This window comes from Mustela putorius, unplaced genomic scaffold (genome assembly GCF_011764305.1).
Source record: "Mustela putorius furo isolate JIRA1106 unplaced genomic scaffold, ASM1176430v1.1 tig00003834_pilon_pilon_pilon, whole genome shotgun sequence".
Classification (NCBI taxonomy): Eukaryota; Metazoa; Chordata; class Mammalia; order Carnivora; family Mustelidae; genus Mustela; species Mustela putorius.
Genome location: NW_025421987.1, coordinates 17,165,236 through 17,184,773, shown reverse-complemented (window position 1 = coordinate 17,184,773; position 19,538 = coordinate 17,165,236). Strand labels below are relative to the sequence as shown.

At 34.4% G+C, this 19,538-nt stretch overlaps 1 protein-coding gene across 3 annotated transcripts in view; it reads right to left on the bottom strand.

The window, feature by feature from the left end:
• Positions 1 to 19,538, bottom strand: part of CADM2 (cell adhesion molecule 2) — a 1,089,711-nt gene that overhangs the window by 160,581 nt on the left and 909,592 nt on the right. For all 3 annotated transcript variants that reach the window (XM_004775049.3, XM_004775051.3, XM_004775050.3), the window contains one exon: positions 18,102 to 18,239. In XM_004775049.3, the coding sequence (XP_004775106.1) occupies positions 18,102 to 18,239 (138 nt within the window). The remainder of the gene's footprint in view (positions 1 to 18,101; positions 18,240 to 19,538) is intronic.

Sequence of the window (19,538 nt, the reverse complement as noted above, 5' to 3'; positions counted from 1 at the left end):
AAATTTGAAGTGATCATTCTGGACAACTGTTTAAAAGAAGTTCTATTGATCAAATTTTCTAAAACTAAATATACCATTTTTAGAAGATAACCAACTCCCTGTTATTTTTTAAAATTGACATAAAGTAACTATGGCTGGTTAATTCATTCAGTAACTTAGATACATATTTTATTTTTCTAAGATTTATTTCTTTGAGAGAGAGGGAGAGCATGTGCACAAGAAAGAATGTAGGAGGAAGCACAGAGGAGGGAGAGAGAAACTTAAGCTACTCTGTGCGATAAGCATGGATCTCCTGACTGTGGGATCATGAGCTGAGCCAAAACTAAGAGTCTGCCACTTAAACCCCTGTGCCACCCAGGCACTCCCTTAGATGTGTATTTTAAATTCAGTTTGTCTTGAAGGGAATGCCAGTACTTCATTTTTTTTTTTCTTCTCTTAAGCTTGAGTGTTCAAAAAGTATTTTACGAAGTATCTTTCTTTCACATACAAGGTAAGTATTTTGTTTCTGTTTTAATTTTCTCCAGAAGAAAAATATAGAGGTCAAATCTTATATGGTAGAACTCTAATTCTGGTAACCATTTTCTTTTTTCTTTTTTTTTTTTTTTTAAAGATTTTATTTATTTATTTGATAGAGAGAAATCACAAGTAGATGGAGAGGCAGGCAGAGAGAGAGGAAAGCAGGCTCCCTGCTGAGCAGAGAGCCCGATGCGGGACTCGATCTCAGGACTCTGAGATCATGACCTGAGCCGAAGGCAGCGGCTTAACCCACTGAGCCACCCAGGCGCCCTCTGGTAACCATTTTCATTCATTCACGGGAGAAGACTTCAAAACAGATTCATGAGGCCAATCTCAGTTTTGCTCATGAATGTTTCTTCCTACAACTCCAATTAGAAAGGGGGAGATTTCTGTAGATTTTTCTCATAATGCTTCAGGTTTATTAGAGGTGCCAGTGTCATCCTGGCTTTTAAAGCTATGGTTCTACCATTAACCAGCAATAAAACAACTGTTTTACTTGGCAAGGAATTTTACTGAAGTTCTTGTTAATCGATTTCAAAAGTTCAAATGAGTGTAATAATATTTATGGATAACTGATAAAGAGGAGACACTTCATCTAAATATTCTAAAACCTCCCTTTGAATTTATTCAGACAGGTGGAAAGTTATTCTTGGATCAGGTATCTCTTAAATGTCATCCCACAGGATTGCATTGAAAGGTTCTACAAATATATGCTGTATGGATCTTGTTATATGTACCCTGACTCCATTCAATACATACACATTTGTTTGACAATTGTGGATTCAGAGAGGAATTCTCTTCCTCTCTTGACTCTCAGTTCCAGAAAATGTTAGACCTATTTTGTACAGTGTTTCATGGATATAATAATTTACTGATTATGTCTCTCTCTCTTTGTAGTAGCTAAAAGTACTAACAAAAAAATTTGTCACCCACCATTAGGAAATGTGAAAGACTTTATGAAAATAATTTACTTGTTAATCTCACTTTGGGTTTTATCTTATTTTCTTTACCAATTTAGCTGTGTTCTAAAATCATTACCTTTTATATTAATCAGTATTTTTTTTTAATTAATATAAATCCTTCCAGCACATAATGAGTTGTCAGAGTCCCTGTCTTTCAAAAACAAAAACAAAACTAGACCTAGATGATTATTGTTTAATGGCTCAGGAATGTTCAAGTATCTATTAAGATTAATACCTTATAAAACAAACAATCCTAAAGTTTGTATGGAACCACAAAAGACCCTGAATTAGCTAAAGCAATCTTGAAAAACAAAAACAAAGCTGGATGTATCAAAATTCCAGATTTCAAGATATACTATAAACTGTAGTAATCAAAACAGTATGGTACAAACACAGAGATAGACCCATAGATCAATGGAATAGAATAGAGAGCCCCAAAATAATATATGGATATATATTATTATATATATATATTATATATATATATAATATATATATTATATATATATTGACCACAATTATATGGTCAATTAATCTACAACAAAGGAGGCAAGAATATATAATGGGAAAAGCCTCTTTAATAAAGGGTGCTGGGAAATCTGGATAGCTACATGAAAAGGAATGAATCTGGATCACTTTCTTACACTACACACACACACACACAATCTCAAAATGGATTGAGGACCTCAACATGAGATCTGAAACTGTGCAACAAAGAAGGCAAGGATATTCAATAGGACAGTTCTCTTCAACAAAAGTTGTTGTGTAAACTGGAAAGTTACATAAAAAAGAATAACACTAGACCACTTTCTTATACCATATGCAAAAACTCAAAGTGGATCAGGGATCTAAATGTGAGATCTGAAACATAAAAATCCTAAAAGAGAGCACAGGCAATAATTTTTCTGCCATTGGCCATAACATATTCCTAGATGTCTCCTGAGACAAGGGAAACAAAAGCTAAAATAATCTATTGGAACTACATCAAAGTAAAAAGCTTCCACAAGTGAGGGAAATAAGCAACAAAACTACTGCAACATATTGCAACCTATTGGATGGGAGATTTACAAATGACGATCAAACAAAGGGTTAATACTGAAGAATTATAAAGAGTTTATATAACTCAACACCCAAACAACAGCTAACCCCCAAAATGGGCAGAAGACATGGACAGACATTTCTCCAAAGAAGACATACAGATGGCCCAAAGGCACATGAAATAAATCAACTTTACTCATCAGGGAAATGCAATTAAAAGTACAATGAGCTGTCACCTTCCATCTGTCAGAATGGCTAAAGTAAACACCACAAGAAACAAATGTTGGCAAGGATGTGGAGAAAAAGGAACTCTCTTGCACTGGTGGTGGGAATGCAAACTGGTGCAGCCACTCTGGAACACAGTATGAGGGTTCCTCAAGAAGGTTTACTACCCTAAGATCCAGTAATCACAGTACTGGGTATATACCCACAGATAATGAAAACAACAAATCAAAAAGATACAAACATCCCTAGGTTTATTGCAGCATGATTTACGATACCCAAGATATGGAAGCAGCCCAAGCCTTCCATAGATGATAGAGATGTGGTATAAATACAGAGTGGAATATTATTCTACCATAAAAAGGAAATTTTGTCATTTGCAACGTAGAACTATATCCTCTAGATTGATGTGAGTGAAATAAGTCAGAGAAATGCCTGTCATAGTATTTCACTCATATATGCAATTTCAGAAACAAATAAGAGAAATGAAAAAACATACTCAACTATAGAGACTTGGTGGTTATCAGAGGGAGCTAGGTAGGGGGATGGGTGAAACAGGTGATGGGGATTAAAAGCACTGAATAATGTATAGAATTTTTAACTCACTGAGCCACCCAGGCGCCCTGAATAATGTATAGAATTTTTAAATCATTGTTTTGTACACTTGAAATATAATACTAAGTTCATTATATTCATATATATATTTTTTTTTTTTTTACATTTTTTTTTTTAATTTTTTATAAACATATATTTTTATCCCCAGGGGTACAGGTCTGTGAATCACCAGGTTTACACACTTCACAGCACACACCAAATTTTCTTTAAAAAATAAAAATTTTAAAAATTAAAAAAAATATTTCATACCTTAGAAGAATACCTTATAAGAATTATATTGCTGAGTCCAGTAAAACAATTAGTAAGGAGTAGAGTCCTCTCCTTTGAAAATTATTGAGGTAAAGTCTTTGGTCACTTTTACCAAGTGATGATTCTATAACTAATTCTATATTTATATTTATTCAACTCTATATTTAGCTTCCTATACCTTAGAAGAACATTTAGAACTAGTTTGCTTATTTCAAAAGAGCATCCAGTAAAAAAGTCATCCCCTCTAAAAATTATTAATGTTAAGTATGAGACCACTTTAACACAAGTAATTCATTTATTCCCCTAGATAAAACCTTGAGCTTTTATCATGTGCTTGACACCATGTCAGATTCTACATATAAAAAGTTAGGTAAGGAAATAAATCCCAGTATGGTGAAGTAGACAGATACTTAAATATATTATTTAAATATTTTAAAAACTATTGGTATGTTCAAAATACCAGAGAACAACAGTTTAAGAATTAACAATACCAGATCTTTTCTCTTATCTTCACCCAATCAGATATATCTTTTGAAAGGAATATGGGAGATAGACTATTTTGGAGAAAAATAGTTACTGAGAACATTAGTTAATAATTTTTAAATAAAAATTTAAAATAAAAATTATATTATTATATTATATACATAATATAATACATTATATTATTATATTATATTTTATATTATCACTGTCTTTGAATAATCATCAACAATATGAATACTATTATTCCTGCAATACTAACATAATGAACTAAAATATAGCATTTGTCAGTTCCAACAAGGTCTCCCACATTCTTTCTTACACAACATGTTCATGAGCTGTGAGGTACATCCTGCATAGTTTGTGAAATTTATCTCAGGCAATTGGGCTTAGTTTACATTCTACCTATTATTCATAAACACAAAATTCCAAAAAAAGAGGTAGGTAGAAGAGATATCAATCTTTTGCAAATAAAATCCCAGGCTAAAATGTTTTCTTAGGGACTCCTTAATATTTTCTATCTAATGGAATTAGAGTCATAAAATCTAAAAATTTTATCAAAATGTGAATAGAAGTTATAATCTTCTATATCACCTATACTTATTAAATGTGAGTTCATGGTGTTGGATATAACCAGGTTTGCCTTTAAATAGTAAATTTGTCTCTTATCTAACTTCTTTTGTAGACTTACCTAGCCTATTAACTGCCATGTTCTATAGCATGTGTCTCAAGCCAGGTATGACTAAACCTGATGAGGTATCTGAGTCCAGGCTGATTAATCTCCAGGGTGACAAGCATGAGGCTTTATCCCCAAGCAGAAATGATGTAATTAAACTACCGTGTTTCTGATTCTCTATCATATATCTTAACATGATTTTAAAACTTTGAAGATTTAATACAAAACTGAAGTTAAAAACATGAGGTATAGCATGCATGCATGCATACATCTCATTTTTTGTCCTAGGAAAGCCATGATTTAGCCAAACTCACGAGAGAACATAATTCATGATGTAGGGAAAAGGTGTGCAAAACAGAGGAAGAAACAGATAGATGGTGGCAACTGTAGATAGAAAGAAGCTAAGTCACTATGATCCAGTTAATCAGTGAACTCTATCCAGGGAATAACATTTATAGCTATAATTGGGTTCCCTTGTGTTCTTTTCACTTGGTCATGGTCAGTAAAACCTCATAATAACCTCTCTTCACTTGAGAGTAGGTTGAGTGAACCTCAGTGCCATTAACTAAAAATTTGGATGTGAGAAGTCAACTTTCACTTATAGCCCTTCCTAAGAACAAATTTTATACTTTGTGCACTATATTTTTTTTCTTTTTAAGCTAAATCAAAAAGATTACACTATCCAACTGAAAAAAAAAAATTTACCTGACTCTAGGTGTGATGCCTCCAAGTACTCACTATATTTGTGTAGGTTATAATATCCTTTCTTCTATTGAAGACTGAAAGATAGCTTCTATTTTCTATTTTAAAAGGTGTTTTATTGCAGACCCAAAATATGATGATAAAAGATAGCAGAAAAAAAATTTTGAAACTCACCCATTGAACTATAAGAAAATAAATATATCTATCAATTTGAGTAAATTCTATAAGCAGCAAGCATGACTCCTCTGAGACACCTAGGATGATGCTATTTTCTAGTCTTCAAACAATTTATTTTCTGGCCTCTTGTAGCACGAGCACATGTAGGAAAAATCCGCCTGCCTCTCATGTACTTATTGTGAAAACGAATCACTTGCATCAGTAAAACATTTGTGTTGAGAAATTAGCTTTCTGAATATTATGTTTCTCTGTACCATGTACTACAACAGTTCTCTTAATCAGTTTTCAACAGATTATATTGTTTTCTGAGCCACATATCATTTCTGAGTTCTAATTATCCAGTAGGACATTCACAAGGTTTAATATAATTAATTTATTAATAAAATAAAGAATAATTGAGAATTTTAATTTGTTTATCTCTTCCTTTCTTTTCTTTTCTTTTTTTTTTTTTTTTAGGTTTCTCTTCCATTAATCCTCTCTCTTCTTTTTTTTTTTTAAGTTTATAAACATATATTTTTATCCCCAGGGGTACAGGTCTGTGAATCACCAGGTTTACACACTTCACAGCACTCACCAAAGCACATACCCTCCCCAATGTCCATAATCCCACCCCCTTCTCCCAAACCCCCTCCCCCCAGCAACCCTCAGTTTGTTTTGTGAAATTAAGAGTCACTTATGGTTTGTCTCCCTCCCAATCATGCTTAGCGAAATAAGTCAAGCAGAGAAAGACAACTATCATATGATCTCCCTGATATGAAGAAGTGGTGATGCAACATGGGGGCTTAAGTGGGCACGAGAAGAATAAATCCTCTCTCTTCTTATTTCTCTTCTTTCTTTTCTCTCCAAATATTCTTAATTGTTATACTTCTGCATAGGTATCATAAACAGCATGTAGAACAGGGTCTGGAACATCATAGATGCTCAGTAAGTCTGTTCTTAATTAATTAAAATAATGGCATATTCAGTCTAATAAGTAGACTCAATCCATGTCAACATGTGTAACTTTTGGGCGGTAGTTTGTTACCATTTTTCTTTGTAGTGGATTTCTTTTTAAATTCTCCTATCAAGGTGCCTGGGTGACTCAATTGGTTGAGTGTCTGACCTTGGCTCAGGTCATGAACCCAGGGTCGGTCCTGGATCAGCCCTATGTCCATGTTCAGGAGCTAAGCAGGAAAGTTGCTTCCCCATCTCCTTCTGCCCCTCCCCATGCTTGTGCTCTCTTTCTCTTTCATAAGTAAAATAAAATAATAAAACAAACAAAACAAAATAAAATAAAACTTCCTATCATCACTCTCCTGAGAAACTAAAGATGTTGGTCTAATCTCTGAATAAGTGAGTAGTTTCTGTTTTGGAAGCATATAGAAGTTAGAGATAGATCATCAAAGACTGGGGATCAGACACACTAAATGTACATAACAAATCTTTATCTGGTGCAGTTCTATTGTTTTATTACCTTTTCCCACTCTCATTGATTACTATTATCACTTCTTTTCTTCTGCTCAGAATTATATTTACCCTGTATTTGCCTTTCAGTTCTTCTTTTCACTAATTTCTTTAAGCATAGTAATCCTAAGTGCAGCCCAACTAGATCCAGAGTTCCATACATCACAACTTCCCAAAGGTGAGAGTTCAGATATACTTAACTGTATATAAAAAAAGAGAAGAAAGGAGATGGACGATACAATTTTTAAAAAGACTAATTAGGGTGCTTGGGTGGCTCAGTCATTAAGTGTCTGCCTTCAGCTCAGATCAAGATCTCAGGGTCCTGGGATCAAGGCAGACATCAGGCTCCCTGCTTGGCGGGAAGCCTGCTTCTCTCTCTCCCACTCCCCCTGCTTGTGTTCCCTATTTTTTTGTGTCTCTCTCTGTCAAATAAATTAAAAAAAAAAAAAAGACTAATTAAATTAAAGGGGTGTCTGTGTGGCTCAGTTGTTTAAGCATCTAGCTCTTGTTTTTGACTTAGGTTGTAATCTCCCAGTTGTGAGATTGATCCTCCCCTGATTGCAAGCTGTCTCTCTCTAAAATAAATAAATCTCAAAAAAAAGACAAATTAAAAAATAACTGAATTAAAAAATACATCAAACTATTAAATCGCTTCTTAAAATTCATACATGATCATTTCATATGAAGTTCATGAAAAAAGAACATGATTAAAAATTACCTATAATTACCAGGAAAAGGGAAATTATGAAATAGTTTCATCTCCTATAGAGTCAAGAAATAAATTTCTAATATAAAATGGTCAAGAAGAGAAATAGAGCTTTCTTCTGTGGAAAAAAATAACAGGAAATGAGAGATAAAACAATTTATAAGAATAAATAAAGGCATGAAAGGTGATATATTAGAATAATTTATGAGTCAACATTGTAAAAAGACATGAATATAAAAAAGAAATCGGGGCACCTGGGTGGCTCACTGGGTTAAAGCCTCTGCCTTCGGCTCGGGCCATGATCTCAGGGTCCTGGGATCCTGAGTAGGGATCCCGAGTATGGCTCTCTGCTTGGCGGGGAGCCTGCTTCTTCCCTTCTCTCTCTGCCTGCCTCTCTGCCTACTTGTGATCTCAGTCTGTCAAATAAATAAATAAAATCTTTAAAAAAAAAAAAGAAAAAAGAAATCAGAGAGTGACTTCTACAATAACAGCATAAGGGAGTCTGCAGACTCCCTTTCCAGTGAAAACTTCCAGAACTAGTGAAAACTATTTAAATATACACACATATATGTTCTGTAAAAAATGTGCTACTAGTATACAGCAACTTAAGAAACAATTATTCAAGAAAATCTATTAAATCTTAGTAAGAAGAAAAGGGTCTGTGGTACTAAAGAAATGACCTAGTCCCTACCCTCACCCCACCTCCAACTCAGCACAAGGGAAGCTTGCCTCCTGGTGAATGTAACCAAGAAGATGGGGCCCTCCACCCAACTAGTACCCTTCCAAAGGCTACAATATTTTCATAAAAGAGCCAGGCAGCCTCACTCCAGTATTCCCCTCATTCCTGCTCTTGATTTCAAACACCCAATTCCAAGTAAGTATGGTTAAGAAACTGGGGGGTCTCTTTCTCTACCCAGTTGGGACTTACAGGTCAAGAATACAAAGACTCTCATAGGTCTTGCCTCAGTTCACTCATAGAGTAGACATTTCAAGCCAGAGAGGCAAGTTGAGAAAACCAGGGGTGCCCACCACTTCCCCAGCACCCTGCTTACAAAGTGAGAGTAAATGTAACTTCAGAAGAAGTCAAACATTCTGTCAGAGTGAGTTCAGATAACTTTCACTCTTCTTCATGAATATCCTCTTAAAATCTTTAAGTCACCTTAAACCAAACAAGTAAACAGACACAATTAACTGCACTGCCATTAAATAAAAGTATTATTTAATTATTTAAAGGTGGTGGGGAAGAATATCAAAAAAGAGAAAAGAGAGAGTTGCAGCGAGAGAGAACTCCAAACATCCTCAGTGTCTCATTGAGTGTTCAGCAAACAAAGAGCTGATTAGCTGGGACAAGAACCATCTAAAAGGATTAGAGGAAATAGCACATGATGCCTACACAGGGCTGGAAATAGTGTCTGTTCTAACCAGTCTGACTGGAAAAACCTCATAGCTGGCACTGCGGGCACTCAGAAGGATTTTACCTTAGCAATGGGAAAACAATAATTCCTGGAATAAATATTGCTCTGGTCTTGCCTAAGATTTTTTTTTTTTTTTAATTCTGAAAGGATTAAACTCTTTCTAAGGAACTTAACCAGAAGGAGATGTAATAATACTTATAGAGATATGAGAATATTCAGCATCAAAAAGGTAAAATTCACAATGTCTGGAATCCAGTCAAAAACTACATTCAAAGAAGCAGAAAATTGCTATCTATAATGAGATCAATCAATCAATCAAAACTGACCTAGAAATAATACAGCTGAAATAAAAGGTAAACACACTGAAAATAACTCAAAACAACTCAGAATACACCCAAAACCTAAACATATGAAATTTATGGAAGTAATTCTTTATAATCTTAGGTTAGGCAAAAATATCATGCATATAATACCAAAACATGATTCATAAAAGTTAAAAATAAGTAATGATAAAATAAAAAGGTTGGACTTCATGAAGTAGTTCAGCCACTTCAGAAAATAGTTTGGAAAGGTCTTTAAAAATTGGACATAAGGGGGTGCCTTGTTGGCTCAGTAGGTTAAACGTCTGCCTTCCCCTCAGGTCATGACCCCAGGGTCCTGGGATCAAGTTCTGCATTGGGCTCCCTGCTCATTGAGGAGCCTGCTTCTCCCTCTGCCTGCCACTCCCTCTGCTTGTGCTCTTTCTCTCTCTCTTTCTCTGACAAATAAATACAAATCTTTAAAAAAAAAATGAACATAGGCCTGCCATATGACCCCACATTCTGTTCCTAGTCATTTCCAAGAGAAATAAAAGCATATACACTTACAAAGAGTTTTTCAAAAATGCTCATGACTGCTCAATTGTCAAGGCCCACACTATAAACAACCCAAATGTCTATCACCCAGTAAATGGATAAACTAAATATAGTACAGATCCATACATTACAATACTTATCCACAATAAATAGGAGCAGCCTTTATATATGCAACAACATGGATGAATCTGAAAATATTTTTGTTGAGAAAAATCAGAAGAAAAGGAATATTAAAGAGTCTATTCATATAAAATTCCAGAAAAAGCAAACTAATCTATAATGACATAAATCAGAACAGTGGTTCTGATTTGAGCATGCAAAATGGATTGGGCAGAGAAGGTCAAGAGGACAGGATTTTTAGAAGTATGAACGAACATTTGTGGATTATGAATATATTCATTATCTTGATAGTGGTGAGGTTTCATCACGTTATACAAATGTGAAAATATACCAAACTATCCACTTCAAACATGTGTATATTGTTTTCTGTTTATTATATCTCAATAAAACTGTTTTTAAAACTGCTTATTATATTTTATTAAAACTGTTTTTAAAAAGTAAAAAAAAATAAAAGAAAGTTTCTCAATGTTATTTGCTTTTATCAACTATTCACACTCACATGAAACAATTATCTTTTTCTATAAGATGTCTTATATATCTAATAATGTGACCTGCAGCATCTTGAAGGGATATACTTCACAGCATTCAGAAACTTCCAGATTGTCCATGTTGTCACACACATGGACACACATGTAGTGTACATAAAGGTATTGTTACTATTGTTTTCTTTTCTCCTCTAATATGTGTCCAGCATGATCCAGATTTAAATACAAGGACATTTCCAAAGTTCCAAAGAACACAAAAAATCATTGATTTATGGTATACAAGTTTAAATAATAATACTTTCGGTTAATCCTTATCAAATCTGATGCAGGAACATTAAACTCGGGGGACACAAGTCTTTTCTTTTTATTTTCTTTTGTGTTTAGTTTCAGAGAATTCACAATCCCTGTAGTAGATATTAATATTTCTCTCATTTATATTAAAGTTTTCTAAAACTGATGTCAAATGAAGCATTAGATTGACTCTAGTTTTGCAACACCAAACAGAATTTGTAAATTAGATATATAATATACCATTTTTCAAAGTAGATTTCACAGAATTTAATAAAAAACAACAACAAAAAAACATGAAACCAAAGCAATTATGTGGTCAAAGAATACTGCTAAGAGGTTGGCTAATGGAATTTTTGCACTAATTTTCAGATATGTGAAAATGCGGCAGTATATTTTGACTCAGTTTTACAGAATCTCCTTGTAAGAACAGACTCATAATGTACATGGAATATTAAGAATAATTTTCTAAATTTAGTAGATTGGAACCCCTTTCCTTTGTTTCCTTGAATATCTACCAATACTTGGCTTAGTGGCCTCTAATCCTGTGGATTCTCAAAAAATAATGAGCTAAGGATCGCCAGAGGTACTTAATAAACAGGATTTCTAGGCCTAACACCCAGGAATTCTAATTTTAAAAGTCTGCATTGAGACCAGAAATAGGATTTTTTTTTTCTTTAAACTAGCACCTCAGGTGATTTAAATCCAGGTGATCTAAAGCCTACTTTTTAAGAAACACAGCTTTCAGAAATTCACTCCCATGCTTCCACATGCTGAAAATTATTTACTAACTGGTCTTACAGTAAAATTACACTACATTTAGCCTACTTTAAAATGAACTGTTGCATTATTTTTGATTGACGTTATATTGTATGTCAAAAACCCTGTTCACCCAGGGAAACACAGCTCAAGTCAACTTAAGCCTGATGGTCAAACATCTGAAACACACAATGTATAATAAGTAAATAACACTGGTAGAATACAGGCAATACTATTAGGTACCGACAAGCTTCAATGACTCACCACAAAGTCAGGCTTTGCTGGATATGCACGTCCTTCATAGCATAATTCCAAGGGTAGGGAGCAAGTACTGCACACATGAAAAGCTATGACTATTTTAAAAGGCTGAAACTAAAAATGTACTTCACTGTGAAATGATAAACCTTTGTATGACTAAAATCCCTTTCCTAAACATTAAGTCACCTAACTCCAAAAGCTTAATAAGCTTAACTTTTAAATTCTATATAATTACTTCAACTTCAATATTTTAATAAATACTGAATAAACTTCATCATATATTTCTGAACTGATTTTTCCTAATGCCTCTCTTATTTCCATATGTTCATTACTTGAGTCATTCAGACACTGAAGATATTTATATTGTCTTTGAACTTTGTTTTTATTTCATCTCTCAGTCATTCACCAAGTGCATCTGAAGTTTGTCTTCTCTTTCAAATCCATCGTTTTTAAAAAAATTTTCATTCTATTCCAACTAAAAATGCCCTTTTATCCATTAGGTCAGTGTCTTACTAGCTCATGCCTGAAACATCCCTTAAATCCTCTTCCAGCCTTCCACTGTCTCCCCAAACTCAAGCGTTAGATCTTAGAATACACAAGTTCAGTCATTGCCAGAAGTATGACCATGAAAAATTACTCCGCTTTCTAGATCTCAGTTTTCTGTTATTGCTACAAAACAAATTATCATAAGTTTAATGGCTTAAATCAACACACATCTATTATGCCACAATTTCTATGGATTAGGAGTCCAGAAAAGGCTTAGCCTGGTTCTCATGTCAGTATCACCAGGCTGAATTCAAGGTGTTGGCTGGAGCTATGATTCCCATTTGAGTTTAAGGGTCTTCTTCAAGCTCACTGGTTGTTGGTAAACTTATTTCCTTGAGGCTGTATGTGTGAGATCCCCTTTTGTTTGCTGGCTGTCACTTAGGAACTGCTTTCAGCAACCAGAGTTCACCCACAGTTCTTTGCCCCATGACCCTTATAGACAGTGCACCAGCCTGCGGTTTACTTTCTTCCAGGCTGGGAGGAGAATGTCTCTCTGACACTTCATTCCTTCACAAAGATCTCACCTCATTATATCAAGTTTGCCCTTGACAATCTTCCTTTGATGAACCCAAAAGGGACACATAATTATACCTGCAAAATCCTTTTTTGTTATATAAGGCAACATGACCAAGAAAGTGACATCAAATACACTATACTCACAAGTCCCTCCTACACTCAAGGGGAAGAGATTATACAAGGATGTGGGTCATTGAGGGTTGTCATGGAATTCTGCCTAATACCTCAGTGTCAAAGTTAGTCAGCTGGAAAAGAAATCTTAAGATTTCATGATAGTAACTGCTCAAACTACAAATAAATAACCTTATACATGAAGCGGCAAATTAATAAAGTTTATAAAGTTCATTAAGTTCACAGGGAGCTGGTAAATTTAAAAAGGCAATGTTCATCTTTTTCTCCACATTAAATGGCAAATATTCAGACATCCTTGCTACACAGAAGATTAAAAGCTGCAGTGAAACCACCTAAGGTTTTGAATACAGAGCTCTCCAGAAGCACCAAAGGGATTTCTGAGTTAGACTCATGGCGGTGGGATGAGGAGGGGAAGGATAGATGAAAATTATGTTTTATTCTACTCTCTAAAGCTTATAGAAAAAAAAAAAGAAGAAGTCTCAACCATTGCCTACAGAATAAACTAAAAACCCATTAATATAGAATAAAAGATCTTCCAAGATTTAATTTGCCCTGGTCTTCTTGTTTATCTCTCACATCTATATTACACAGAAAGTTCCATGGTAACTTCAAATATGCTTTTATTCTGCATGAATACATAGTTTCTTTCCTTAGAATGCTCTACTACCTACTTGTACCCACAACCCATAGAATGAATTTCATTCATTGTTTAAGGTCCACTAATTTATTTAACTGCTACTTACTGAGTTCCTACATTGCTTAATGAACTGTTATATTTTTACCTCTCTCACAAAGTAAGGCTGCTCTCTGCTTCATTTTTGTTTGTTTGTTTGTTTGTTTGTTTTTGTACAAAATCTATAACCAGATCATGTATCTATTATGATACTTGTAAATATTTTTTAAAAAATATTTTATTTATTTATTTGACAGAGAGATCACAAGTAGACAGAGAGGCAGGCAGAGAGAGAGGAGGAAGCAGGCTCCCCACCCAGCAGAGAGCCCGATGTGGGGCTCGATCCCAGGACCTCAAGATCATGAGCTGAGCCAAAGGCAGAGGCTTAACCCACTGAGCCACCCAGGTTCCCTAGTTCTTGTTAAATCTTATTTGTCCAGCCCTGGAATGTGAATTCCTGGAAGAAATGATTTTGTTTTATTTGTTTCTATTTCTAGGACTAATTCAGGGATTGTTGCAACTCATTAATTATGGTATGCTGAAGATAGTAATGATGATAATAATAGTAGTAATAATCATAATAATATGTAAAATGGTTTTAGTGATTCCTTATTCCGTGAAAACACTTTGTATATACTGGCTCAAACTATATTCTTGAATAGCATTTTGAGATGAGGATTATAAAGCTCAGAGACAGAAGCAAGACTTTTATACAAGTTACTGTTGCTTCTCAACTTTTTTTCTCTATACCAGTGTGGTCCCCAAACAGGAACATGTGACACAGTGTTGACAATGTATGTTCTGGGACTCCAACTGAGATCTACTCCATCAGAAAATCTGGGGTCAGGGCCCTGTAGTCTGAGATTCAACAGGCACTGTAGGTGATGATGTCTGCTCAAATTTGAGAAGCAGTGCTTCAGAATCTAATATGGAAATGTCCTGGCCAAGAAAACGTGATCTCTAGGACTTGCAAACAACTTTTACACAGAAACTTGAAAATTAAATCCATATGTTAGGTAGTGATAGAGGAAAAGGAAAACAAACAGAGAAATGACTCTTCCTGAAGTCAGAAGTCACATTGATGTTCCATACATCCACTATACAGACTCTAAAACTTAACACAGTGTCAGTGTGCTGAACTGGCCAATGCTTAGTTAAAACATAAACAAAGTAATCTTCTCCCTTGACTGTAATAAGTGGGATTTACATCAGTTGCACATTCCTCTTTAGAGGAAAATGTTCTCCATAACTTGTTTATCACCCCAAAGACATCTCCAGGTCAAGGTTCTTGTTTTCTTCATTTGGATCTTCACTCATGCATGATAGAACTCTATGTAATTGGGAAGCATTTTTAACCATTTTGTATTCAATTTAATTTGATTTGATTTGATTAGGTTATCTTTTCCCATTGTTTTACACTAGGGTATATCTTTTTAAAAAGTGGGGGCTTAAGTGGGTACGAGAAGAATCAATGAAACAAGATGGGATTGGGAGGGAGACAAACCATTAGTGACTCTTAATCTCACAAAACAAATTGAGGGTTGCTGGGGGGAGGGGGTTTGGGAGAAGGGGGTGGGATTATGGACATTGGGGAGTGTATGTGCTTTGGTGAGTGCTGTGAAGTGTGTAAACCTGGTGATTCACAGACCTGTACCCCTGGGGATAAAAATATATGTTTATAAAAAATAAAAAATTAATTAAAAAAAAAGTGTCAAGTGATATTGTAGAAAAAATTGTTGAATGGTAGTAGGAAGTCAAATTTTGATCTTTGGAAAGACAGGAGTGCAAGATAAGGATGGAGAGAGTTCCTTTCAAGGAGGAGTGTTTGCTGAGGGATTTTAGAGTGAACTTTCACTTAGCATTTCTGCAGGACAGCAAGAGTAATGACTGTGCATTTGGTTCAGAGTACCTCACACAGCATATTTGCATATACACCTATAAAAATAGTTTAATGCACTCAGGAAGTTCACCGTATAATTGTGAAGACAAACTATATCACCATGCAAAAGAAGAGTTATTAAAAAAATATGTAGATGAATGTAAGTTTAGGGGTAATGAGTGCTCTCTCAATGGCCACACATAAGAGAATGCAGAAATAAAGGAGGCCACACTACTTCTGAGAGGCATACAGAACCTTAGGCTGATTATGTATATGGTTTTTGTCTTGATTTTTTTTCTAGTCTTGACTCAGATGATTTTCAAGTATGGGTTTTATAGGATCAAACTTTTTATGTTTGTACATATAAACAAAAGTCTCCTGCTTACCTAGGATAGAACTCAATCTGGCATTTAGAGCAGAAGCCAAATTTGTCAAAAAAATAAGGTATATTCTCAAATATGAGTACATTATAGATGTCTCATCAGGCTACAGTGTTAAAAACAATCAATCAATATTAATGAAGTACCTACTACGTTAGTCTCTGACTTCCCTGGGAATATGAGACAAACCCTCGAAACACAAATAAAATGCTAATAAGGAGCAACAAACTATGTCAGAACTAGGATTACAAAACAACTAAAGGAGAGTACTTAAAAACATTCTAGCATAAATCATGCCTTTCACACAGAAAGACATACGTGATGTGTAAGAATTCACTGACGGGAGCTTTCTCACAGGCCAAGGAAGTTGGATTTAAAATTTATTCTACAGGTTAGGACTTTTGATCAGAAGTATGTAAATAGAAAAAGTGGCTGGATCAGAGCCTTATCATAGTGTGGTAAACTCTGGAAGCAGTGTAGAGGGTCCATTTAGCAAAGATCTAACCAAGTCTAGACATGCCCAAACAAACACATCCTAAAGGCAGAATTAGAATGGGTATAACTAAGCCCTAGCAGTATATATGATCTGGTTAAATACTAACCTGATAGTTTAACTTAGCATAGCAACATGTCTAACTTGTGTCCTGGGGCTTGTATTTCTTCAAATTTTGTTTAATAAAATGTATTTAATAGAAGATCTGTAATGAAAGTCATGATTAGGGATAAATTACAGATAAGCCCTTGTTTGGGGAAAAATATACAGAAAGAATAATTAAAGTAGAAAGGAGAATAACTGAGTGGATTTTAAACCTATAATTTCTTTATTTTTTTAAACCTATAATTTCTTATAATAGAGGTAATCCTGTATTATATTATTTTTATCATATGATCCTATACTATATTATCATCTCTGTTTTTAATGGCCTGTAGGCCCATTAATAAGAATTATTATTAATCTAACATGAGATATTTGAATTACAAGATAATTAGAATGGTTTACATAAATCTATTCCCTTAGCAGGTTACCTTGAGAATAATATGTCACTTCTAGGTACATAGTAAACACTTTTAACAATCATCGTAAACAATTGTATTTTTTTTTAAGATTTTATTTATTTATTTGACAGAGAGAGATCACAAGTAGGCAGAAAGGCAGACAGAGAGAGAGGAAGGGAAGCAGGCCCCCCGCTGAGCAGAGAGCCCGATGCGGGACTTGATCTCAGGACCCTGAGATCATGACCTGAGCCGAAGGCAGTGGCTTAACCCACTGAGCCACCCAGGCACCCAACAATTGTATTTTAATGTGCATCGGACGTCAGGTCCAAGATATCCATATGTGGAGTTAAAAAAATAGAAACAAAACAAAACAAATAAACAGAAATTACTACTAACCTCACTAGATATCTCCCCTATAAACTTATTCCCCAGCTAAAGAATGTGTGTATGTATTTAGGTGTTTAAGTACATGAAGTAAGAGCAGATCTGTACTTAATATTTAAACTATTGTGCATTTTTACTGAGATGAATATATTTTTTGTACTCTGTGAGAACTACTAAGAATGAGATTTATTGATGTGTAGCCAGTTTTGCTCTTAGGACTTTATAATTTCAGAAACCAAGAAATTGCAGACATAATTCATGGAATTTCCCTGTCTGTAATCTAAATACTATACAGGAGTTTGGAAATCATAATATCTAACCTGTACTTAGTGCTCACTCTTGCCAAGCATGAATCTAGGTGTTTTTAATACATTACCTCATTTATTTCTCCAAATTTGAGATACATATTATTTTTAGATTTGTTAGAAGAGGAAAATGAGGCATACAGAGATTATGTTAATATACCTTGTAGAATTACTAAATTTAAGAAATGGGTAAATCTGGTTTAAATTACACTTAATCAGAAAGTGGCCGTGATTTAAAAAAGAAAACGTAAAATGTCCTGTATCAAAGACTTCATTCTAGCTTCAGCACATCAATTTTGACTTGGGACCTTTCCCCATTCTTTACCTTTGATCTCTTTGTCATTTTTGAACCATCTTATATCAGCTGCAGGTTTACTACCAGAGGTTTTACAAGTCAGCTGCATCAGGTCTCCCTCCATGACTGGTGATGAAAATCCGCTAATTTGAGGCTTCTCAGGAACACCTGAAATTTAAGCAAATGGTATGATCATCAATCTCCAGGGCTGATTCATTCTTAGGAATATTATATTCATAAAGCTAAAATGGGTTGTTAAGTGACAAGATCTTCAATCAAAAATAGTAAAGTGTTACATAATAAAATAAACCATTTAAAATATCTATATAATATATATAGATATAAAATCCATGTGTATATGTAATATATACAAACAGAGATATATACATATGTATATTGAGTAGTTCTCTCTCTTTATCTGTGGGAGATATAGTGCAAGGCTATGCCTGAAATTGTGAACAGTACAGAACCTATATATATTATATTTTACTCCTATACATACATACCTAAAATAAGTTTAATTTATAAATTAGGCATGGTAAAAGATTAACTGACAGCTAATAATAAAATGGAACAATTGTAACAATATGCCATAATTAAAGTTATGTGAATGCAGTCCCTCAAAATACTGTACTGTACTCACCCCTCTTCTTATGAGGATGTGAGAAGATAAAATGCCTGTGTGGTAAGAGGAAGTGTGGCAAATGATGTAAGCATTGGGATGTAATATTAGGCTATGATTGGTCTGACAATAAGTCAGAAGGAGGATCATCTGCTTCTAGACCACAGTTGATCATGGGTAACAACTGTGAAAGGTGAAATTGTAGATGGGGGGGGTGGGTGGGTGGGGGGGGTGGGTGGGTGGGTGGGGTGTGTGTGTGTGTGTGTCTGTATGTGTGTCTGTGTGTGTGTGTGTGTGTTCCAGAGGCATTTAAAATGCATTTAGTTCAAAGTAGCTTTTAAAGCTTTACCTACAAAAATACTCTGTAAATCTTAGAAACAGCCATTCAATGTATATCTTAGGATTTATCAATATAAGGATTCAAGAAGGTAGATTGTTTGTTTGCAATGGGGAAAAAAATCTACAAAGCTCATTTCTTTATTCTTTAGCAAAATGTGATTTAACCTATATAGCATTTTGCATTCCTGATTTTGTAATTATTAAGGCTTAAAAGATATTATTATCCTCTATGTACTATGTTCAAGAAATGTATTTTAGAATAAGATTCACCAATAATGGCAACTATACTCACTGCTCAGATTCTTCTAAAGAATATTTTGATGTCATTTGTATTAGAAATGCAATAGTAGTTTTGGGAAGCATAATGCATATTGTGTTTAATATTTAATGGTAACCACTAGTAATTACCTTTTCTAGTCTAAATGATCTAATAAATAATCAGATAAATAATATGCAGAGATATTACATGGGTGATTTAAATAACAGAACATTACACATTTCTTGGG